Source organism: Taudactylus pleione, unplaced genomic scaffold (genome assembly GCF_031769625.1).
Source record: "Taudactylus pleione unplaced genomic scaffold, aTauple2 ptg000555l, whole genome shotgun sequence".
In the NCBI taxonomy this organism is placed as follows: domain Eukaryota; kingdom Metazoa; phylum Chordata; class Amphibia; order Anura; family Myobatrachidae; genus Taudactylus; species Taudactylus pleione.
In genome coordinates this window covers 743,735-769,283 of record NW_028284957.1, presented here as the reverse complement: position 1 = coordinate 769,283, position 25,549 = coordinate 743,735, and the positions used below count along the sequence as shown (strand labels likewise).

General features: G+C 48.1%; 1 protein-coding gene across 1 annotated transcript in view; it reads right to left on the bottom strand.

Annotated features, from left to right (window-relative positions):
- LOC148482031 (catalase-like) overlaps positions 1-25,549 on the bottom strand; it is a 52,945-nt gene that overhangs the window by 1,170 nt on the left and 26,226 nt on the right. Inside the window, exons 9-13 of the mRNA XM_088452640.1 lie at positions 21,725-21,877; positions 20,629-20,767; positions 15,435-15,565; positions 11,999-12,106; positions 7,332-7,418 (exon numbers count right to left, since the gene is read on the bottom strand). Coding sequence (XP_088308766.1) covers positions 7,332-7,418; positions 11,999-12,106; positions 15,435-15,565; positions 20,629-20,767; positions 21,725-21,877 — 618 coding nt within the window. The remainder of the gene's footprint in view (positions 1-7,331; positions 7,419-11,998; positions 12,107-15,434; positions 15,566-20,628; positions 20,768-21,724; positions 21,878-25,549) is intronic.

Genomic DNA, 25,549 nt, shown 5'->3' with positions numbered 1-25,549 from the left:
TTGTCAGCACTGAAGATGATTGGAATATATCTGTGTTACAGTTATAAATACATGTGCTGTAGAACTACACGTTCCTGGAACTTAATGGCTGACAGAGAATACAGCTAAGTAAGCATGTAATACTGCAATCACTTATACCGCTTTTATACCGAAATTCTGGGTCTGACCCGGAGGTTGGAACAGGGTTCCAATCCGGATCAGACCTGGAATTCCCCGGTGCTGACCTAGGATATTCCCGAGGCGCCGCCGTTCACACCGGAGCCGGATCTGAGGAGACCCGGCTTTTTCCGGCATTGAAGTGGACGCTTGGAGTTGACGTCATCTCCAATTGCCACTGAAGCCAGCCAATCGGCAGGCATGCGGCACGATCAAGGTCACTGTGACCCGGATCGCGCCGTTCACACTGCAGGGTTCACGGCTTATTCCCGTGTAAAACCCTGCAAGTTACCTGGGTTGGATAGCCGGGTAACTCCACCCGGGAATCCAACTCTATCCCCTTTTACACCAAGGAGCTACCCGGGTTAACCCTGCAATAACCGGGGTTTTAGCTCTGGTGTAACAGGGGTATTATCAGGCTATGCGTGTACGTGTGAGACAATGAGGAGGGCGCTTTAAACTTCACACTTGATTGAAGTTTGTTCTCACTTCCCCTAATTTATACCCCTTTCACATGGCAATGCCGGGTCGCACCTGGGATTTTGTTCACAGGTTCATCCCATGCGCGACCCGGCTGTTACCCCTTTCAGACCGGCAGCTCGACCCGGGTCGATGACATCACCATCATCACGTGCTGAGCCGGCGCTTGCTTGCTGTGCGTAGTGTGAACGGGGTACTAGTGGTAATTTTAGCCAACCTGTGGGAAATGGTATATATGACCTCAGGAGTGCCAAGAGAGGAGGCTAGGCATGGCTTGGGGGGGTTTGGCGAGCAGCTCCCCTGGCCCCCTCAGGAGCTGCTTTGCCGTGGCCACATGCCCCTGACGCTCCTGGGCTCACAGTTTGTCCCGGTGGCCCTGTATGGCCTTGGAGTCAATATGAGACCTGCATTGAAAAATTTAATTTTTTATACTTTTTTCATTCAAACAATTTGGCTATGTGCAGTCATGGTGTGATTAGAGCCCTGTGGGTGGCACCATCACTGCCCCTAGGCACCTGCATGCAGGGGCGTAGGCAGGGCAGTGCGGGCATAGTGTGACCTCCGGGCACTGAACAAGTCAGATGGCGCCGGCTGCCATGATCGGAGCTCAGCTCCATTCTGGCAGCATTCGGAGGCAGCTTCTGCTCATTCACAGAAGCTCATTTGAAGTAAAATAAGGGGGAGCTGACGCACGACCAGCCGCAGCAGCGCCCCCTATGGGCATTTGCCATGGGCACTCCTCACCGTTCTGCCTCCAGCAGCCAATACAGGAACTGGAGCTGGTAAGGGACGGCCGGCAGTGGCTCAAGTTAACAAATATGTATAAAGACTAGAAACATATATATATATTATATACTAGCTGTTGCCTGCGGCTTCATCGACGATGAAATTGCTTCTGCCATTTTCTTTTATTTGAGGTATTATAGTAGTATTGCTTTTCATAAAGGCCCTGTCGCGGGAGTGACCCATGTGACCAGCTGCGCTATACAGACTGGTGGCAGCAGCGCCTCCACCCAGAATAGAGCTGCAGTGTTACTAGATGAGGTGGAGCAACTGCAGGACATGACACAGCCAACGTGCCTAGGGTCTCATTCAGACCCGCTCGCAAGCGCCGATGCGCTCCGAAGCGGGTCGATGTGGAGGCCCTGCGCACGCGCAGCGGCCGCACTGCGCGTGCGCAAGCCCCGGAGCGAGAGAGAAAATTCTCTCGCTCCGGGGCTTACTACAAAAGGGGCGGCTGTCGATGGTGATCGACAGCTCGCACTGTTTTGTAGGCGGGGCTGGGGGGGTGGCTTGCCAAACGGAGGCGTTCCTGACGGAACGCCTGCCGTTTGGGGGCGGCCCCACTGACCTCACTGAAAGCTCACTGGGGCTTGCGGAAGACGAGACCCTACCACAAGTTACTGGCAGCCATTTTGCGGTGACATTTTGTCCTAGATTGATACTCTCTCAGTAGTTCCTCCTTTATTTAAGTGTTTTTTTAAAACGACTACTGATATGGACTTTAGATTACATCTTCCAATAAGGTCTTGAACATTAACATCTTCAGAAAAGGAATCTGAACCACATGTTCAGGTAAGGACTATATAACAGATTTTGGCCTGTCACCCTGAAGGCCCCCATACATCAGAGATTGATTGCAGCAATCGTGCAATTTGTAATCGATTGTGTATGAAAATGTTTCCCTTTTTCAATCGATTGTGGCAATTCTGCAATCTGCAATCGATTGAAAAAGGGAAAGATTTTTATACACAATCGATTGCAAATTGCACGATTGCTGCAATCAGTCTCTGATGTATGGGGGCCTTTACCCCTTCATACACCTCCCTCCTTTTTATCTGCAGTTTTTAATTTAGAAACAATGGATAAAGCAAATGATTAATCTGATATGACTCTGCACGGCTTAAGATGCCACACTTGTCCAATCCTCTGGGGATCAAACTCCAGACCAGACTGTTGACACAATCTTACTGTAGACCTGGACGCAGTTTCAACACCCAATTAATGCCTACACACCTGTCTAATTTTGCAGCAGATCTCAGATCTACGTCTGCTGAAACAGTCTGCTAAAAGGATTGTGTCACAGTACATGCACCGTCCAATCTTTTAACAGACCAGCTGTAACGCACAGGCAAGAGCGTAGCTACCGTAGGTGCAGAGAATGGGGCTGCTGAGGGGCCCAGGCCGCCTCTGGGGCCCGGCCCTTTCCCTGCTCTGAGTGACACCGCCATCTCTTGAGCTCAGACTTTTCTAGTCTCACCAGAGTACTGCTGCAGAGCGTCTGCTGTCACTGGCCCAGCCGCCTCCATCTCTTCTCACTGACTGATTTATACCCTTCTTATATACCACATGATATCGTAAACATTTAGGATTAGGGAGACTATATAAATTAATACTATATATTAATCAAAATTAATTTAATCCTGCATGTTAGCTAAGTAGGCAGGTAGTACAAATATTAGATCATTTACGATCAAATTGGATAAACTGCTAAATTATTTGCACATGGGGGACCCTGTGGAAATTTTGCTATGGGGCCCCCATAGGTCTTGCTACGCCCCTGGAGTGAACACTTGCTGCTGGTCCTGGTACTTAGTTCTGAACCTATCTGCTGTGCTAAATATACTAAGTGACGTCTCTCCCATAGTGCAGAGTGGGCTAGGATGACGGAGGTAAGTGTTTTTTTGTGTGTGTTTTATATGAAGGGCACTGCATAGGGGGAACTACTACTGGGGGCACTGCATAAGGGGAACTACTACTGGGGGCACTGCATAGGGGGGACTACTACTGGGGGCACTGCATTGGGGATCATTACTAGCGGCACTGTATAAGGGGCACTACTGAGGGCCCTGTATAAGGGGCACTATGGGGCGCACTGTATAAGGGGCACTACGGGGGGCATTGTATAAGGGTGCATTACTGGGGGCACTGTATAAGGGGCACTGCTACAGTGGGCAATGCAAGAGGGGAACTACTACTGGGGGAATTAAGGTGCATATGGAAAGGAATTTAACCAGAGTGACGAGAAATGGTGGTGCGTCATTCCAATGGCCACCGCCCCTAGTGACATGTGACCACACCCTCCGGGAGGGGGCTACCAGGTCGGTGCAGCACGGAGGGTGGGGGCGGCTAAAGTGGGCAGAGCGGGAGGCATGTTGGCGCGATCACGTCATCGCGGCCCCACCCCCGCTTTATAATGCCGATATTAAAGGCATTGTAAAGCAGGGGGTGGAGCTACGATGATGCGATTCAGTGCTAATTGCATCATACCCTCCCCGAACAGCCCACTTTCACGTGGGGTCGCGGGGGGGGGCGCCAGCCATTCTGGTGGACTAGCCTACTCTTGCGAGGTGACTGGAGCAGCACCAGATTTTCGGGAGGCTCCTGGCAGTCCTGGGAGAGTAGGTAAGTAATAGATAATGTGAGATGTGGGAGGTAGGCTGATAGAGTGATGGGTTGGGGTGAATGTACCGCAAAGCCACTAACCAGCAATATTGGATTGGAGTATGCCTGACCTGATCATGGCAATAAGACAAGGATGTGACAGTGCTAAGGGGCCTATTTATCACAAGCTACATTTCATATGCAGATGGGATGTGATAAACTCGCATTGAGATATGAAAATATCCTGTGCAGGGACAGACCTTGCAGGAATGCTCTGTCCCTGCCAATCCCCTCCGCACAATTCTGTCCCTGCCAATCCCCTCCGTACAATTCTGTCCCTGCCAATCCCCTCCGCACAATTCTGTCCCTGACAATCCTCTCTGCACAATTATGTCCCTGACAATCCCCTCCGCACAATTCTGTCCCTGCCAATCCCCTCCGCACAATTCTGTCCCTGCCAATCCCCTCCGCACAATTCTGTCCCTGCCAATCCCCTCCGCACAATTCTGTCCCTGCCAATCCCCTCCGCACAATTCTGTCCCTGCCAATCCCCTCCGCACAATTCTCTCCCTGATAATCCCCTCCGCACAATTCTCTCCCTGAAAATCCCCTCCGCACAATTCTCTCCCTGCCAATCCCCTCCGCACAATTCTGTCCCTGCCAATCCCCTCCGCACAATTCTGTCCCTGCCAATCCCCTCCGCACAATTCTGTCCCTGCCAATCCTCTCCGCACAATTCTGTCCCTGCCAATCCCCTCCGCACAATTCTGTCCCTGCCAATCCAATTGTGTCCCTGCCAATCCCCTCCGCACAATTCTGTCCCTGCCAATCCTCTCCGCACAATTCTGTCCCTGCCAATCCAATTGTGTCCCTGCCAATCCCCTCCGCACAATTCTGTCCCTGCCATCCTCTCCGCACAATTCTGTCCCTGCCAATCCTCTCCGCACAATTCTGTACCTGCCAATCCCCTCCGCACAATTCTGTCCCTGCCATCCTCTCCGCACAATTCTGTCCCTGCCAATCCTCTCCGCACAATTCTGTCCCTGCCAATCCCCTCCGCACAATTCTGTCCCTGCCAATCCCCTCCGCACAATTCTGTCCCTGATAATCCCCTCCGCACAATTCTCTCCCTGATAATCCCCTCCGCACAATTCTCTCCCTGCCAATCCCCTCCGCACAATTCTGTCCCTGCCAATCCCCTCCGCACAATTCTGTCCCTGCCAATCCCCTCCGCACAATTCTGTCCCTGCCAATCCTCTCCGCACAATTCTGTCCCTGCCAATCCCCTCCGCACAATTCTGTCCCTGCCAATCCTCTCCGCACAATTCTGTCCCTGCCAATCCTCTCCGCACAATTCTGTCCCTGCCAATCCTCTCCGCACAATTCTGTCCCTGCCAATCCTCCCCGCACAATTCTGTCCCTGCCAATCCTCTCCGCACAATTCTGTCCCTGCCAATCCAATTCTGTCCCTGCCAATCCCCTCCGCACAATTCTGTCCCTGCCAATCCCCTCCGCACAATTCTGTCCCTGCCAATCCTCTCCGCACAATTCTGTCCCTGCCAATCCTCTCCGCACAATTCTGTCCCTGCCAATCCAATTGTGTCCCTGCCAATCCCCTCCGCACAATTCTGTCCCTGCCAATCCTCTCCGCACAATTCTGTCCCTGCCAATCCAATTGTGTCCCTGCCAATCCCCTCCGCACAATTCTGTCCCTGCCATCCTCTCCGCACAATTCTGTCCCTGCCAATCCTCTCCGCACAATTCTGTCCCTGCCAATCCTCTCCGCACAATTCTGTCCCTGCCAATCCAATTGTGTCCCTGCCAATCCCCTCCGCACAATTCTGTCCCTGCCAATCCTCTCCGCACAATTCTGTCCCTGCCAATCCAATTGTGTCCCTGCCAATCCCCTCCGCACAATTCTGTCCCTGCCATCCTCTCCGCACAATTCTGTCCCTGCCAATCCTCTCCGCACAATTCTGTACCTGCCAATCCCCTCCGCACAATTCTGTCCCTGCCAATCCTCTCCGCACAATTCTGTCCCTGCCATCCCCTCCGCATAATTCTGTCCCCGACAATCCTCTCCGCACAATTCTGTCCCTGCCAATCCTCTCCGCACAATTCTGTACCTGCCAATCCCCTCCGCACAATTCTGTCCCTGCCAATCCTCTCCGCACAATTCTGTCCCTGCCAATCCAATTGTGTCCCTGCCAATCCCCTCCGCACAATTCTGTCCCTGCCATCCCCTCCGCACAATTCTGTCCCTGCCAATCCCCTCCGCACAATTCTGTCCCTGCCAATCCTCCCCGCACAATTCTGTCCCTGCCATCCCCTCCGCACAATTCTGTCCCTGCCAATCCTCTCCGCACAATTCTGTACCTGCCAATCCCCTCCGCACAATTCTGTCCCTGCCAATCCTCTCCGCACAATTCTGTCCCTGCCAATCCAATTGTGTCCCTGCCAATCCCCTCCGCACAATTCTGTCCCTGCCATCCCCTCTGCACAATTCTGTCCCTGCCAATCCTCTCCGCACAATTCTGTCCCTGCCAATCCAATTGTGTCCTTGCCAATCCCCTCCGCACAATTCTGTCCCTGCCATCCCCTCCGCACAATTCTGTCCCTGCCAATCCCCTCCGCACAATTCTGTCCCTGCCAATCCTCTTCGCACAATTCTGTCCCTGCCAATCCAATTGTGTCCCTGCCAATCCTCTCCGCACAATTCTGTCCCTGCCAATCCACCCCGCACAATTCTGTCCCTGCCAATCCTCTCCGCACAATTCTGTCCCTGCCAATCCAATTGTGTCCCTGCCAATCCTCTCCGCACAATTCTGTCCCTGCCAATCCCCTCCGCACAATTCTGTCCCTGCCAATCCACCCCGCACAATTCTGTCCCTGTGAGTTATATCACCGGCATTTTGTGGAAGTATTTAACGGGAAGAGTACGGACTCCTCCTTATAGGACAGTGCAGCCGTTTATCTCACCGGCAGCATAACGGAGCCATAAGTCGCTCCCAATTATCCCTACATGATGTTTATTATTTAAAAATGTTAAGTAAAAGAATAAGAAAAAGTAGTTACATGAAACACTTTGCATAAATATTCATACCTCCCAACGGTTCTCTGGTGTTTGCGGCAATGCATGAGAGTGGAGGGAAGGGGGTAAGGGCAGTCTGCCCCCTGTCTCGATTCCCAGCGCTCCAAAGTTGGGAGAGATGAATATAACAAGTGAAATCCCATTGTATGACCCCACAGAAAAACAGTTCTACAAATAAATTCACAAATTACCACTTAACGGGACGTAGACTCTACAATACCTTCTTTCCAGAAGAAGCGTTGTACTTGTCGAGCAGGGTTTGGATACGGCAGCCGTAATCTGGGTCCACGTCGCTGAAGTTTTTCACCTAGGAATTAAGAAAAATAAAAGATTAGGATTTATGATGCAGAGAATGTACTAACATATTGCAGCCTGCAGGTGTCACTGTTGCACTACAATGTAACTATACCTAGGTTTTGCTGTGCAGAATGCAGACTTTTGAACCTTAGATGAGTAGGACTTATGGTAATGCAGCATGAGTCATCACGCCTCCTGCATGCATTACTGATTCGAGCTGCATCCAAGGATGCAGCATCGGACCCTCTACTATCCCATCGGCTGGCTGAGTGACCATGGGGTCACACAAGCCAGCCGGCGCAGATGCACAACGTACATCGGTGCCGAGTGTTACAGGAGGGGAACGTGCACAACGTACATCGGTGCCGAGTGTTACAGGAGGGGAACGTGCACAACGTACATCGGTGCAGAGTGTTACAGGAGGTGAACGTGCACAACGTACATCAGGGCAGAGTGTTACAGGAGGTGAATGTGCACATAGTACATTGGTGCAGAGTGTTACAGGAGGGGAACGTGCACAACGTACATTGGGGCAGAGTGTTACAGAAGCTGAACGTGCACAACGTACATCGGTGCCGAGTGTTACAGGAGGTGAACGTGCACAACGTACATCGGTGCAGAGTGTTACAGGAGGTGAACGTGCACAACGTACATTGGGGCAGAGTGTTACAGAAGCTGAACGTGCACAACGTACATTGGGGCAGAGTGTTACAGGAGCTGAACGTGCACAACGTACATTGGGGCAGAGTGTTACAGGAGGTGAACGTGCTCAACGTACATCGGTGCCGAGTGTTACAGAAGCTGAACATGCACATAGTACATTGGTGCAGAGTGTTACAGAAGCTGAACATGCACATAGTACATTGGTGCAGAGTGTTACAGGAGGGGAACATGCACAACGTACATCGGTGCCGAGTGTTACAGGAGGTGAACGTGCACAACGTACATCAGGGCAGAGTGTTACAGGAGGGGAACGTGCACAACGTACATCAGGGCAGAGTGTTACAGGAGGGGAACGTGCACAACGTACATTGGGGCAGAGTGTTACAGGAGGGGAACGTGCACAACGTACATTGGGGCAGAGTGTTACAGGAGGGGAACGTGCACAACGTACATCGGGGCAGAGTGTTACAGGAGGTGAACGTGCACAACGTACATCGGTGCAGAGTGTTACAGAAGCTGAACGTGCACAACGTACATTGGGGCAGAGTGTTACAGGAGGTGAACGTGCACAACGTACATTGGGGCAGAGTGTTACAGGAGGGGAACGTGCACAACGTACATTGGGGCAGAGTGTTACAGGAGGGGAACGTGCACAACGTACATCGGGGCAGAGTGTTACAGGAGGTGAACGTGCACAACGTACATCGGTGCAGAGTGTTACAGAAGCTGAATGTGCACAACGTACATTGGGGCAGAGTGTTACAGGAGGTGAACGTGCTCAACTTACATCGGTGCAGAGTGTTACAGAAGCTGAACGTGCACAACGTACATTTGGGCAGAGTGTTACAGAAGCTGAACGTGCACAACGTACATTTGGGCAGAGTGTTACAGAAGCTGAACGTGCACAACGTACATTGGGGCAGAGTGTTACAGAAGCTGAACATGCACATAGTACATTGGTGCAGAGTTACAGGAGATGAACGTGCACAACGTACATCGGTGCAGAGTGTTACAGGCTGGGAATGTGCACAACGTACAATACATCGGTGCAGAGTGTTACAGGAGGTGAATGTGCACAACGTACATCGGTGCAGAGTGTTACAGGAGGTGAACGTGCACAACGTACATCGGTGCAGAGTGTTACAGGAGGGGAACGTGCACAACGTACATTGGTGCAGAGTGTTACAGGTTGGGAATGTGCACAACGTACTTCCGTGCAGAGTGTTACAGGAGGTGAATGTGGCCTTCGAGGGGTGCAAACCATCGATGGTTCACCATGGAATGTTTAGTGCAATCAACAGTAATCACAGATGGAACCACCGATAGTGACCATCCATGGACAGCCCACTGATGGCCATCCCTACCACAGACAGGTATACAGTGGGGCAAGCACGCTCCCCAGCAGCACAGAGTATAGCAGGAGATAAGTAATGTGTTAGTGATGTAAGTAACATTATGGACTACATTGAATTTTATAGTGGAATTTTGTTTTTCAAAAGCGCTGAACATTGATCTTTTCATTTTTTTGGCTTTTGGTCTATAAAAAAAATAAAAGGAAGGGACAGGGGTTATAGTGGGAAGAGAGGAACAACTGGGGTGGGGGGCAGTAACAGTCTTTATCTACACCTAATATTACTAGATGATTAGTGCTGAGAGTGGAAATGTTAAAACAAAATAAGACTAAAATTTCAAATGTTCCAAATCATTTCTTGTTTATCCAGCAACATGTTAAAGTTTTTTTCTCCATTAATCATTATCCACTTAAGTTTATTGTTAACTAATTAAATATGAAGACTGAGCATGTGATTTGGCCATTACCACCATGTCTGTCCAGAATATGCGGCCAACAGACTTGTGGGGAGACAATCAATGGATTTATGCAACAGATCCTGCCAGGGTCATTTTAGTGAGTTCACAAAAGGTAACGCAATATAACCTTCATCAGTGTCTCTGTGTCACCAGACAGGACTAACATTTAATATCGCCCTATCACAGTGTTGGCTAACCTTGACACTCCAGCTGTTGTGGAACTATATATCCCAGCATGCCCTGCCACAGTTTTAGCATGCCCTAATAGCAAAACTGTAGCAGTGCATGCTGGGTTATGTAGTTCCATAACAGCTGGAGTGTCAAAGTTAGCCAACACTGCCCTATCAGATTGCTGTCCTATAGTCTAATGGAAGAGAAGACATAAAAGACACCGATTGATCGTCTTACAGGAGACCATGTATCGCCTTTGGGGGGAGATTTCTCAACGCTTGGAAACAGATAAAGTGGAGAGAGATAAATATCAATCAATCAGCTTCTAACTGCCATGTTGCAGGCTGTGCTTGAAAAATGACAGTAAGGAGCTGATAGGTTGGTACTTTATCTATATCCAGTGCTTAGTACATCTCCCCCACAGCCTGTAATGTGACAGTTAGGAGCTGACTGGTTGGTACTTTTGTCTCTCTCCACTTTGTCTCTAAGTACATCTACCCAAAGTCACTAAGACTTTCCATAAACTATAATCTGCTGCCCTGCAACTTATTCTGTACAGTCACATATATGGGTGCGGATTAACAGATAGACAGTACAAAGGTAGACAGGGGCGAGATAGACACGAGGGGGTAAATTTACTAAGATGGGAGTTCTATTAAGAAGTGATGTTGCCCATAGCAACCAATCAGATTCCAGGTTTTTTCTTCTAGGAGGTGCTAGATAAATGAGAAGTAGAATCTGATTGGTTGCTATGGGCAACATCACTTCTTAAATAGAACTCCCATCTTAGTAAATTTACCCCCAGATGTTTATACAGTCAATAGGTCGACTGGGACAAAATGTCGACATGGACAAAAGGTTGACACACTAAATGTCGACATGTAAGAAGGGCGACAGGTACAAATGGTCGACATTGTCAAAATGTCAACATGAAAATGGTCGACACAAAACAAAATGGTCCTTCTAATTTACACAAGGAGATACATTATCCCATATAATCATTTTATAATGCACATTTTCCAATCATTCTCACTTACTGAAATACACTCACATCAGCCAATCAGGAAGCTGCTCAGGGAGGGATAGATACATTGTATGATACAAACACACAACATGCACAAACACATCAGCCAATCAGGAAGCTGCTCAGGGAGGGATAGATACATTGTATGATACAAACACACAACATGCACAAACACATCAGCCAATCAGGGAGCTGCTCAGGGAGGGATAGATACATTGTATGATACAAACACACAACATGCACAAACACATCAGCCAATCAGGGAGCTGCTCAGGGAGGGATAGATACATTGTATGATACAAACACACAACATGCACACACTTCAGCCAATCAGGAAGCTGCTCAGGGAGGGATAGATACATTGTATGATACAAACACACAACATGCACACACTTCAGCCAATCAGGAAGCTGCTCAGGGAGGGATAGATACATTGTATGATACAAACACACAACATGCACACACTTCAGCCAATCAGGAAGCTGCTCAGGGAGGGATAGATACATTGTACGATACAAACACACAACATGCACAAACACTTGCCCAACGCAATGTGCAATATTCTCAGGAAGGAAGTTTCTCAACAGGGGAAGAAATACGTGTCATCTGCTCTCATCACTATCTCTCTCTCCAAGGTTTTGCTACTTCTCTCCTCCTTGCAGCCAGCATCCGGCATATTAACTTTATTGGATCTCTAGGCTACAGACTGCAAGTTTTCTTCCAGCTCACCACCCGAGTCCTGCTCCCAGTAACGGACACATGGGAGAGTAGCAGTGATGTGGACAATAAATGTAAAGCACATAAATAGTTTTACCCCCAGGGGATGTTTGGTGCTTTTTCAAATGACATCACAGAGGTTAGGATGGAGGAAGTTACAGGATCACATGTGGATAGTTTGGGGTGAGCGATATCGTGTCACTTACCGCTCTCTCTTGAATAAAGATCTGAGCGTCCTTCAGGTGCCCGGCAATGTTTTCGCACAGTCTCTGCCGATGGGCTTTGTTTAGCGTCCTCTGGTAGAAGTTTCGCACCTGAAACCAAATACGATGTCACTTATGATGTCACCATACTCCCTAATGCTCTGATCTCACTGACCACGGTCGGCACTGGATCTCTTTCTCTTTATGTAGCCAGAAAACCAGGTTTACAGCCGGTAGGACCATCATGGGAAATGTCTTTATAATCTATGAAATGAAGAAGACCTACAGTGCCTCTTTCTGTGCCAATGGTACTAGCTGGGAAATCAGCGTAATGATAGAGGCACAATTTATTTTGTTCCGATTTTGCAATCGGCCTGATTCAGAGATGCCTGCAAGCCCACCCCTATCCATCCGCCTGTGGAAGTAGCCATCATTACTACCAGTGCAGACCCCTAAGGCGCAAGCGTAGCAATGAGTGTACGCCAAGATCGCTGTTGTGTACGCGATCTCATTCATTTGAGATGACGGTGGAAAGCTATGGGCGTTCCTGGGTGGTGCCTGGGAGGAGGCCTGAAATTATCGCAATAAAAGGGCGCCTCATGGGTGTGTCAGTAACGGCGGCTGTGTTCTCCAGCGCAGAACCACAGAGGCCATGTTTAGTGAAAGTTTCAAAGGAGACACTGCGCCAGGCGTAGGGCATCATAAGTAGAGATGACTAGTTCGGTTTTGACTCAGGTCTTCAGGATAAGGCAAAACATCATCTTTCCACTGCCCACGGACATTGAAAGTAGGCGTCTCAGGGCGTGCAACCTCCAGCGCTTGCAATTACAGAAGGGGAAGGCTGCATCTAGCATTTGCATGTTATCGCAGCTGTGAATCCAAAAAAGAAATTGCAGCCTGGTATATATAATAGTGTCCATCACTGAATCAGGCCCTAGAGAACAATGTGTAACAAACAGTGGGCCTGATTCAGAGCCGCTCGTAAGCGGCCGCTCGTTCGTTCCGACCGATGTTCGCACAACTGCGCATGCGTACGGATTTTTTTAATACGCATACGCGAACCGGTCAGTGCAGCTGAAAATCGTGTGCTCGCTAAATAGCAAATGCCTGCTATTTTGAGTGACAGAATGAGGAGTTTGTGGGTGGTAACAGGGGAAGGTGCTTGAAAACGGGGAGTGGAGATCCGAACGCAGGCGTGCCAAACGGTCAAAATGGGCGTTTTAAGGGTGTGCATAATTAACAAAGCAGCGTCATCGACCACGTCACTTGGTTGTTTTATAGTCAGAACTGCTCGCATGATTGTGGTAGGAAAAACCAACCACAAGAATAGCAGTTCATACGCCGTCCGATGTACTCGATTAATCTAATAAATAGCGGACATGACGTATGATGCGAGCGGCCAGGGGGCGTTTTTTTCAATATTACGTTCGCATGTTTTGTTCGCTCGTTCAGACATAGAGGCGTGAACAGACCGCAAAGAGCGAACGGTTAATTTAAATAGCCAGCCCCTTTTTCTGGACGAGCGAGCGCAAATAGCGTCCGGCTCTGAATCAGGCCCAGTAACTCCACACAAACATGGTGTTGCTTAAGTAGAATAATCATGTCAGTTACTGCAATTTACAGGAATAATTCATTATATTTGAAATCGGTCTTCTAACTGCAATTGTCTGCTCAAAATGCAGGAATTCACTCTGCTGCTGCCATTTGACAGATTCGTAAAGACTAACACTTTTAGAAACCACAAAAATGCAAAACAGGCCACCAATTGTTTCCATGGCTACAGAGTGTCGGCATTAATCTGACCAATGGCGTTAGCAGTCTGTTTCTGCATTTTAAGCAGATAATTTCAAGCAGATATTTTATTTAAGGTACAATGGGGCTGATTCATTACGGATCGCACAAGCTCTGACCTTACCCAGGAATTGCTAACCTCATCGCACGCAATGAAAGTCCAAGCTGCGTTTCAACGACCACCCCCCGTCACCACCTCCAAATGGTCACTTCCTGTCAATCACTCTGCGATGAGTCTGCATAGTCACTACAATCAGAGTCCCGATTGCCGTGAAGTCTTCACGCACGCGCGCTGCGATGCATACGCATGCCGGGAACGCAACAATCGGGCGATTTGCGTGCGGAATTGCTGAATCAGGCCCTGTATCAGGAGTTAATCTAGGGCCTGATTCAGCAAGGAACGCACTGCTGTGTTCGCACGCAGCCGACCGATGTTTGCAATCAACGCATGCGTATAAGACGCAGTGCGCGTGTGCGAACTAGGTGCTGCAAAGGGAAATCCGATCGCAGATAGCACGCAGACCTACCACTCAGTGATTGACAGGAAGAACCGTTTGCGGGTGGTGATGGGGTGTGGCAGTGCGTTCCAACGCCATTGCAGAGGCGTGCATAAAATAGCCATTGCGAGACCCTACACAGCCTGAGTTCTCACTGCGTGCAGGAGATGTAGCAAAGATTGCGGCAGGTCAGGTCACACACTAATTGTGCGTATGGGTCCGATGGTTACCGATGTTACCGCTATCTTGCGGACTATTCAGGCTGTGAGTAAAGAGAGATAGGCGGCATTCCATATTGGTGGGTGCCTGCATGTTATGCTGCGGTTGCCGTGCGTATGCAGTAATTAGCATATACACGCAGCGGACGAGCGCGTGCGATGGCACCATTGCGTTCCTTGCTGAATCAGGCCCTTAGGGCCTGATTCAGAGCCGCTCGTAAGCGGCCGCTCGTTCGCTCCGAACGATGTTTGCCCAACTGCGCATGCGTACGGATCGTTATACGCATGCGCGAACCAGTCAGTGCGGCCGAAATTCATGTGCTCGCAAAATAGCGAATGCCTGAAAATTTGAGTGACAGAAGGAGGCGTATGTGGGTGGTAACAGGGGAAGGTGCTTGAAAACGGGGAGTGAGTGGAGATCAGAACGCAGGCGTGCTTAAAGGTCAAAACGGGCGTTTTAAGGGTGTGCATAATTAATACAGCAGCGTCATTGACCACGTCACTGGGTTATTTTATAGCCAGAATTGCTCGCAAGATTGTGGTAGCAAAAATCAACCCCAAGAATAGCGAGCAGTTCATACGCTGGTCGATGTACTCGATTATTCTAATAAATAGCGGACATGACATAGGATGCGAGCGGCCGGGGGGGCGTAGTTTTCCAAAAAACGACCGCAAGTTTTGTTCGCTCGTTCAGACCTAGAGGCGTGAACAGACCGCAAAGAGCGAACGGTTCATTTGAATAGCCACCCCTATATTCTGGACGAGCGAGCGCTAATTGCGTCCGGCTCTGAATCAGGCCCTTAGTTTGTTGCAGTGTTGAGAGTATTTGTAAGTAGAAATCTTAAACATTGTAGCAGGTGCCGGCACATAGATTTATTCTCTGTCTACGTTTATATGAGATATGGAATATGCTGCCATTAAATTACTCCTCACCTGCGACACATTATCTTCAACAGTGCTGTCATGGCGATCGATGTCTCCTGAGGCTGAGAGAGGGCTCTCCTTGTGCTCGGTGACATCGCGAGGAGACATGAAGCTGTTCGGGTAATAATTCGGAACACTGCCTAGGTGAGAAGAGAGATTTGGTACATGTTGGAGTTAAAGCTGCCTGGAAGGCTGGACCAATATTGATGAGAATTCAGCCCATCCATCACTATGGAAGCTTTTCTAGATGCCAAAATGATGCCGCTAGTTCTAGTGAATTGACAAGTTGCGTTGTCAGCAATATTGGTTCAGACCACAAAAAGTACGGGACCACCCTTAAAGGGCACAGAAGGAAGCCGCTTTGGAGGCCTCGGAGGTTGGCAATAGGAGCAAGCCCAGTACTACTAAGGTCTATAGTGCCACTGGACACAGCTTTCAGCACTCTGAATGTTACTGATCTCACACAACTGTGCAAACTATTCACTCTGTTAGATCTCTATTACCAAGCAGATTGCAGTAATCTGTCTGCTAGATGTTGCTTAAAGTGTTCCCGGTGGCTCTACCACCTAACAATGTCAAACACATAAGCAGGGGACCAGAGCCGTAACTAGACTTTTTGGTGCCCTGTGCCAGAAAGAGCATTGGTCCCCCCCTCATTTTTCAAAGGGACATAATGCACCCAAAAAAGGGGAATGGCCTCATGGGGAAGGGCCAGGGAGGAGATAGAGGAGGCCAGGAGATGCTGGGGATGAAATAAGAGGAAGCTACAAGTGAGAATGATAATAAACAGAAACTTGACAGGCCCAAACAGCGCCCCCTGAGCTGTGGTGCCCTGTGCGATGGCACCGGCCGCACTACCCTAGCTACGGTCCTGCAAGGGACAATGTGTACATTATGTGTTAGGGTTTGAGGATTGCTCTACACTGCCCACCAGTTTGAGGGGTCAGCACTACACCTATCATTGGGTTATGGGATTCTTTTCCGCACCAGCCACTAGACCTAATGTTGTCTTTATATACTAGCCACCAGATGAGAGGATTTTTTACTGCCCGCCAGATGAGAGATTGTCTTTACTAGCCACCAGATCAGAAGTTGTCTTCACTAGCCACCAGATCAGAAGTTGTCTTTACTAGCCACCAGATCAGAAGTTGTCTTCACTAGCCACCAGATCAGAAGTTGTCTTTACTAGCCACCAGATCAGATATTGTCCTTACTAGCCACCAGATCAGAAGTTGTCTTTACTAGCCACCAGATCAGAAGTTGTCTTTATTAGCCACCAGATCAGAAGTTGTCTTTACTAGCCAGCAGATCAGAAGTTGTCTTTACTAGCCACCAGATCAGAAGTTGTTTTTACATACTGATGTGAATGGCCAACTATTCTCTGTAAAGTGCTGCGGAATATGTGTATATAAATAACTGGTAATAAATAAATAATACTAACCACCAGAACGTCATCTTAAAATTGAGCCACCACACAGCGGCACCATATGTAAAAATAGTTTCTTACATACAGAGCCGTAACTAGACTTTTTGGTACCCTGTGCCAGAAAGAGCATTGGCGCCCCCTCATTTTTCAAAGGGATATAATGTACCCAAAAAAGGGCCATGGCTTCATGGGGAAGGGCCAGGGAAGAGATAGGAGAGGCCAGGAGATGCTGGGGATGAAATAAGAGGAAGCTACAAGCAAGAATGATAATAAAAATAAATTTGACAGGCCCAAACAGCGCCCCCTGCCCTGTGGTGCCATGGCACCGGCCGCACTACCCTAGCTACAGCCCTGCCTACATACAACACAGCTGTTTCTGAAACAGAGCCAACTCTGAACTGGATGTGCTGTACTTCCACCCAAACTCTCCCTCTGGGTACTCTCCATGGAGAATGCCTGGGCGAAGCATCCCAGGGGAGTTAATTAGAAGGGAAAAGTAGTAATGCAACCACTATTCCATATCTGCCTTAGTACATAGAGTCCACAGAGTAACATAAATGACAGTATACAATCCTGGCAGTGTCTCCGCTTGTTCATTCTGACACACTTGCAAACACATACTAACAACTCCAGCAGGATGGTGGATATATGAACAGGTCTGGAACTCTATACTGCAGATACAGCAAGGACATTCTATGGCTTCCATGATCTAACCACTCATTGGCATCTTCAGGAGATGGAGACCGTCTTCACTTCCCCTGATGGTGCACTTTATCTGGTTATAGGCTATAGTTATATAGTCAAGGAGCAAATTTCTGAACCACCGTCTCACTTCAGTAAATCTTCTGGCCTTCTAAACTTCCACACAGAAGTCCAGATAGATGGAGATGTTAGCGGTTTCATATTGGAGTCGGGGCTTACACCATGCTAACGGAAGGATGAGTTTCTTACCTTTATGGTTGAAGAACTGCACGATTACTATTATATTACAAGAAGTAGAGATGGGTGGTGGGATCTCAGTGGTGAAGCAGGATGTAGGGGCCTGTTGTGACACGTAGGGACTGATTCTAAGTTGGGAGCAAAGCAAAATGAAAAAAAAAAGCAAGCAACTTTGCAAAGCCCTGTTGTACTGCAAAGGGGAAGGGGGGCGTCAAATTTAAGATGTGCAGAAGGAGTTAGATTTGGGAGGGGTGCGTCCAAACTCAAATCTAAATTGCAGTATAATAATAAAGCTGTCCGGCATTTGTGGGCGTTGGTTTAGCCCCACCCCTTCCCGACAGTCTGGCGATTCTCTGCATTTTGCCGCAATGGAGGCAAGGCCTAATGATGGGAGGAGCCTGGCCCCAGCCTCGGATTGGCCAGCTGCATCTCCTCTCCAGGCTTCTCCCAGAGATGAGAATCATATTCATAATGAAGGCAAGTATGCTTTACTCCCATCTCAGAATCAGTCCCGTAACCTCTGCCTTCATCACATCTGCAAGGGATGGTTCAGGTTCAGGATACAACATCGCAGTACGACCCGGTGAGCAGGCCTACCTAACCCAATGGGCGGATTCTGTGACTGGGCTTTTGCTTCTCATAACTTTTTATGTAGCGCTTTCTGGTGGCGTTATACCACCACTCTCCTATCCCGAACATTTCCCCCACACGTAGAGGTGATCAGGAAAGGGAACGGGATAGCATCAATTATGGCTAAACTATGGTCTGCTTCTGGCACAGCCGTCTGCCTACCAAGCACCCCGCATGTGGCCACGCTAGTAGCTCTTTAACAAGAGGGGAGGAATGTTGCTGAAGGCTCAACCAGACATGTGAAATGCAGATGATACAGTTTTCCTGTACGCAGGCACTGATGATCGGGCATGTGACATCTACCAATGACCCTGCACTGTATACTTTGGAGAGGGAGCGATCTTATGACTGTTATACAACATGTACAATTAGGTTACAGATACTGAAGTAACCAGATGGGGGAGGGGGGCAATGAGATTCCGTCTAAGGATAAATGCACCAGAAACGGGGGGCAGAAGACAACAGACCTGGGGGCAGTGCACTAAACTGTTGGCAACTAGACATAAACAGCCCAACACAGCACATGCTGGGAGTTGTAGTTCAGGGGATGTTGCTTTTTCTAACGTTGCAAGCTGGAACAATTTCTAGAATAATCGGTTAAATTACAGATTAGAACATACCCAAACATACATATGTAATGCTATAAAGACCTAAAGCAAAACAAATGATAATGCTGAAGATGATATAGAGAAAAACTTTTTGAAAAGTGTCCCTAGCATGGCAACATACATAACTGAAAGAGACGGTCAAGATCTAGTTTTCTAATTTTGTGACACAGTCGATTCGTTTTTTTTTAATCTATATTTTTATGCAACCTCGTATGTTGTCCTTTTGTTGAAGGTTAAATCTACATGTACAAATCCTCATATTAGAGCGCACTATGCCCTGAATTATGCAACGATGAGGCTTACACCACGCACTGCAAAACAATCAGAGATAACATCTGAAGTTCATCTAAACAGACGTCTAGGTTACAGAACACCAGACCCTCCAACACAGGGCCGTAGCTAGGGTAGTGCGGCCGGTGCCATGGCACAGGGCACCACAGGTCAGGGGGCGCTGCTTGGGCCTGTCAAATTTCTGTCTATTATCATTCTTGCTTGTAGCTTCCCCTTATTTGATCCCCAGCATCTCCTGGCCTCTCCTATCTCTTCCCTGGCCCTTTCCCATGAAGCCATGGCCCTTTTTTGGGTGCATTATGTGGCTTTGAAAAATGAGGGGGGCACCAATGCTCTTTCTGGCACAGGGCACCAAAAAGTCTAGCTACGGCTCTGCTCCAACATGACCCCTTCCACTAGATACACAATGCTCTGCTCCCGGGCTTCCCAAGAGCCTCATTTATCAAGGAGTTTTATCATTTACAACGAGTGATAAAACTCATTGTGTAGGATAATGGTGCTCCAGCCAATCAGCTCCCAACTGTCACCTGTTTGAAAAATGACAGATGGGAGCTGATTGGCTGGAGCACCATTATCCTACACAACAAGTTTTATCACTCGTTGTAAATGATAAAACTCCTTGATAAATGAGGGAGGCCCTAAACTTATGATTGCGGTCAGCTGTGTTGGACAATTTCTTTGATGAGAAGGGTGTTTATACCACAGGTGATGCAATAATACATTGAGTGGAGGCTGGAGCACTGTGTAATGTATGGCTATATGGCATTATTACACATGGCACACACACATCTATTAGTATGAAGACTAGCCCTTACTTGGAGCATGTGTAATGTATGGCTATATGGCATTATTACACATGGCACACACACATCTATTAGTATGAAGACTAGCCCTTACTTGGAGCACTGTGTAATGTATGGCTATATGGCGTTATTACACATGGCACACACATATCTGTTAGTATGAAGGCTAGCCCTTACTTGGAGCATGTGTAATGTATGGCTATATGGCATTATTATTACACATGGCACACACATATCTGTTAGTATAAAGGCTAGCCCTTACTTGGAGCATGTAATGTATGGCTATATGGCATTATTACACATGGCACACACACATCTATTAGTATGAAGGCTAGCCCTTTCTTGGAGCATGTGTAATGTATGGCTATATGGCATTATTACACATGGCACACACACATCTATTAGTATGAAGGCTAGCCCTTACTTGGAGCATGTGTAATGCATGGCTATATGGTATTATTACACATGGCACACACATATCTGTTAGTATAAAGGCTAGCCCTTACTTGGAGCACTGTAGATACACATTGGACCATCCCTCTGATAGTTGCAGACATTCGCCCCCCGTGGGCTGTTGACTGGTATATGCAGATAGTTTGGGCCCAGGCGATACCGGTGGGTGTCCGGGTAGGAGAAGAGACGGCCCTGCAAGAGGCAACGGTTATGTCCAAGGTTAATTTTCAGGCTTATTAGTGCTCTATTTAAGAACAAGCCATGACCCCTTTGGCATTCACTAAAGGAGCTTTGACCACTGTTCATCCAGCTTACCCTGTACGTGCATTGCACAGACTGATGTCACTCATGCGCTTTAGTCATTACACATTATACTGCCGGCAACCCAATGGACGATACCGCTAAGGAGGACGAAAATGATGGGCATCACCAGGCTGGTAAGTAATGTTCAATGCCGGCTGCATATTAGTTCACTGTGATAGTAAACTACATATACCGCAGACATTTAGTATCGGTGCTAAATGGAACCCTAAGAGGGAAATCTTATCAAACCTTCTAAAGAGTGAAGAAGTTGTCCATAGCAACTAATCAGCTCCTACCTATCATTTTATAGAATGTACTTGGTAATGCTACCTCAAAGCTATTTGGTTGTTATGGACAACCCGCCACCTGCAGAGTACTACACACATAGGGGGACATGTATCAAGCCTTGGAGAGAGATAAAGTACCAACCAATCAGTGCCTAACTGTCAGTTTACAGGCTGTGTTTGAAAAATGACAGTTAGGAGCTGATAGGTTGTAATTTTATCGCTCCGCACTTTATCTCTCTCCAAGCTTTGATACATCTCCCCCATAGCAATCCCACCCTTTCATCTGCAGAATATTACACAGAGAGTAATCCCACCCTTTCATCTGCAGAATATTACACAGAGTAATCCAACTCTTTCATCTGCAGAATATTACACAGAGAGTAAGTCCACCCTTTCACCTGCAGAATATTACAGAAAGAGTAATCCCACCCTTTCATCTGCAGAATATTACACAGAGCGTAATCCCACCCTTTCACCTGCAGAATATTACAGAGAGTAATCCCACTATTTTAGTGTCAGTCAGAAAACCCCATAGAGAGTGATAGCACCATTTTCTCACCTGCAGCATTTTATCTGGGCTTGCCTCTATGCCAGGGGGCATGTTGCTGGGGTCAAATGCAATCTGCTCCACTTCTGCAAAGTAATTTTCAGGGTTCCTGTTCAGCACCAGTTTTCCCACAGGGATGAGAGGGTAGTCCTTATGGGGCCAGACCTGGGGAACGTACAGTGGATGACAGTCAGCTCATGTTGTTTACACACACAGTAACAATGAGGAAAAGCTGGTTACAGACGAGTCCTGGCAGCCAATCTGTGCTCTAATTACAGAGAAATACTGTATAACCTATGAGGTCACTAGCAGTATGGGCAGTGTAACCATATTAAACTACTGTACATTATAAAAGGTGAATAAGCGCATATCTGAATCCACAAGGACATCAGCCAATAGCCCAGATCCAGTCCCAGGGATATTATAATGTACGCGTAATATGGTTACACTATTTGGTAATCCGTATATACCTAGGCTTACCATACTAACCAGTTTTTAAACCAAGACACTCATGAATTACACAGGTTCTGTGGGTGCCTGTATTTAACATGGTTTTTGAATCGGTCACAGAACCTGTGCAGTTCATGAGGGTCCCGGTTTAAAGGGAGAGTATGGTAAGCCTTTCTATACCTAAACAGGATTCTGATGTTATTACAGAATAATTCTGTCTGAGAGTACTGGCCTATGGGGCTGTAATGATTTACATATCATGTAAGCTGTGATTGTATTAGTTATTGGTACGGGACCACGTTATTGTTTATGCTGACATATTGCACTAGGGAGCGCCCTTGTTTTCTTTATCTGTCAGGATCTCAGGACCTGATTCAGACCCGCTCACTAGGAAGCATTTGCATGCAGACAGCCGATGTTTGCATTCTGTGCATGCGGATGCATTGCAGTGCACGTGCGTGAACCAGTGCGAGCGATTGGGAAGCGTACGCTGGTCACACATAGTGCATAATTAACAGGCAGCGTCATAGTACACATCACTTGGTTGTATTTTCACACTGAAGTGCTCGCAGTGCTTGCGGTAGGGTATAGTCAACCACAAGCACTGCGTTCGCTTCCGATGGTACCCGATGTAGCGATGGTTGCATATACTGCCTGGAGATAACGTGCGCAAGTGGGTGTCTTTAGACTGGCTGGTGGGCATCTGCATACACAAAGCAATCGCACGCCAAGACATAGTGGGCGTGCTAATTCCTTGCCATGCGATCGCCTGCCCTCCCAAATTTGCATTGAGCGAGTGAACGCATCTAGCGAGTGGGTCAGTGTGATCACAAAATGCTGACACCCCATATTTGTGGGACTGTACTGGGCACTTTGGAGGTCATTCGACGCGCAATACCGATGTTCATATACTTTATGCGTCTAAGGGCCTGATTCAGACCCGCTTGCGAGCGCTCGCAAGCGGGTCGATGTTGCCCAAGTGCGCATGCGCGCGACTGAGGCGGCTCTGTCGTGCGCATGCGCGAGGCCCGAATAACGACGGCCAAGCCGTCGTTATGGGTCTTGCACCAAAGGGGGCGTGCTGTCGATGGTGATTGACAGCACGCCCCCTTTGGGGGACGTGCCAGGGACGTGGATGCCCAGACGGAGGCGTTCCCATGGGAACGCCTACCGTCTGGGACCGGCCCCACTGACATCACTAGTGCCAAAAGCACTCCAGGGCTTGCGGCAACGGCAACGAGACCCTACCACAGGGTCTCGTCGCAAGCCCGATGGTCGCGATGGTCTTGACCATCGCGACCATCATTTTGGCCGCTCGCTATAGCTGTGGGTGGTCACCCACAGCTATGCGAGCGGCCAGGAGGCCGCTCCAAAAAGGAGCAGGGATGGCCCTGATTCAGAGCGAGCGCTCTGTCAGAGCGTCCGGCTCTGAATCAGGGCCTAAATCCCTAAAAAGCTGTGCGCACATGAGTCCCACGTGTTAGCGCATAAGACCGGCTAAGCGTCTCTGTCTCTGGAATGTATTGGGCGTATCCTGGCCGGTGGCTATGCAGATGCACGGAGATATTTATTCTTATGGGCATGTTATGAACGTATCGCGATTCAGACGCTTACCCGCAGACATTGGAGCAAGTACTCGGACTAAAGGTGCCCACACATATACCGATGTGCTCACGATACGATTTTATGGCCAATTTCCTCATGAACTTTCACGGGAGCTCCCTTGCCGTCGTGATCACGATTTGGAGTTAAAAATGTCCAATCTGACTAAAGATCTATTTTGCAGCCAATACATTGTATCCCAGATTGGCTAATCTGCCCTACAGCACGGCAGATCAGAAGATGCGATGTACGACGAGCGGGGACGCGCATCGGCATCATGCTCGTGAGTATAAACTCACGATTTGTACTTTTTTTACCCGATTCGTCGTCACGATTCGTTGAAATCGGCCAAATCGTGTAAAATGTCGCTATGTGTGTGGGCACCTTAAGATTTTGCCCCTGGTAGGACACACATTTACTAATACTTTAAAAAAAAAAGTCTGTTAGTAAATGTGTGATTTTTGGGCCTATTCATCAACCGATAAATGTCCCATAACCATGCGGAAATGCTAGTTTCCGCATATTTAGATTACAGCGCCATTCATCATCAGGGGTCCCAAATGGACCACCTGATATTCAACAAACTCCGAAAACTGAACGTTCCCCACTCCTTCCTATGGGAAGGAGTTCCGGGGATGCGAAGAGGGATCCGAGCGGATCCTTCCACCGCCTTCTCACTAAGACGGGGGAGAGGTAAGTAACGCAGCTACTTCTGCTCTGCGTTACTAACCACTGAGACATCAGCTTTTCGCAGCAGCTGTCCCTGCACTGGAGCAATGATGAATTGCTCCGGTGTAAAGTTTCCCCCGCTGCGAGTTGAATACTTAAGTGTCCCTTGCAGCGAGATGAATAGTCCCAGAAATACAACACCGAAGTTGATTGATTTTGATTGATTTTCATCCATATTAAATCGATTAAAATCGACCTTTACTAAATATACTCTTTATTGTTTATTACTGTTGTATATGCCCCCAATCAGCAGAGAGACTTTTCTCAATGTCATGAACTACCCAGCTGCAGCGTAGCTTGACCATCGCGTAGTCTTGACCATCGCGACCATCAACCTGGCAGCTCGCTAAAGCTGTGGGTGGTCACCCACAGCTTAGCGAGCGGCCAGGAGGCCGGCTCATTTTAGAGATGCGGCCGCCCTCATTCAGAGCGAGCGGCTCTGAATGAGGTCCAATGTACTAAGATAAAAAGGGAGCCAGACAGGATTCAAACCAGGATCCTCACTATGCTGCATATAGAGTAACCTGTTAGCTCACTGATCCGACTTGCATTTTGCCTGAGTTAAGATACGTTACAATCATCCTGCTACAACATTCATTTTACTAAAATTAAAGATAGCATTCATTGGTCTCCACCATACAGACTTTCCACTCACTGGTATAATTACTAAGTGTCGGATTTACAAAGTGGCAGATTTTCAGTGTTTTTACCCACAAGACTTAAAAATGCCAATACGTAATACTGAATGTAAAACCGTGTGTATTTGGACAGAATAGTATTTTAAATCCTGCAGGCAAAAGCTGACGCTTAGTAAATATACACTATAGGCTGCAGAATGGAGGTCGACAAAAATGGCTGTACGTGCTGTAAAGGAGATAGGTGAACGGAATTTAATACCCATCTCCTTTACAGACTTGTAAGAAAATTTTTCACATAGGATGCTCCCTCTTTAGAACGCCCTATCAGTATCACCACTAGAGGTGTGGGAAACCTAATGGGTTCCTAAGGCTATTCGTATTTGGCGGCTGGTGCATTAGGGCGGGATGTACTAAGGGC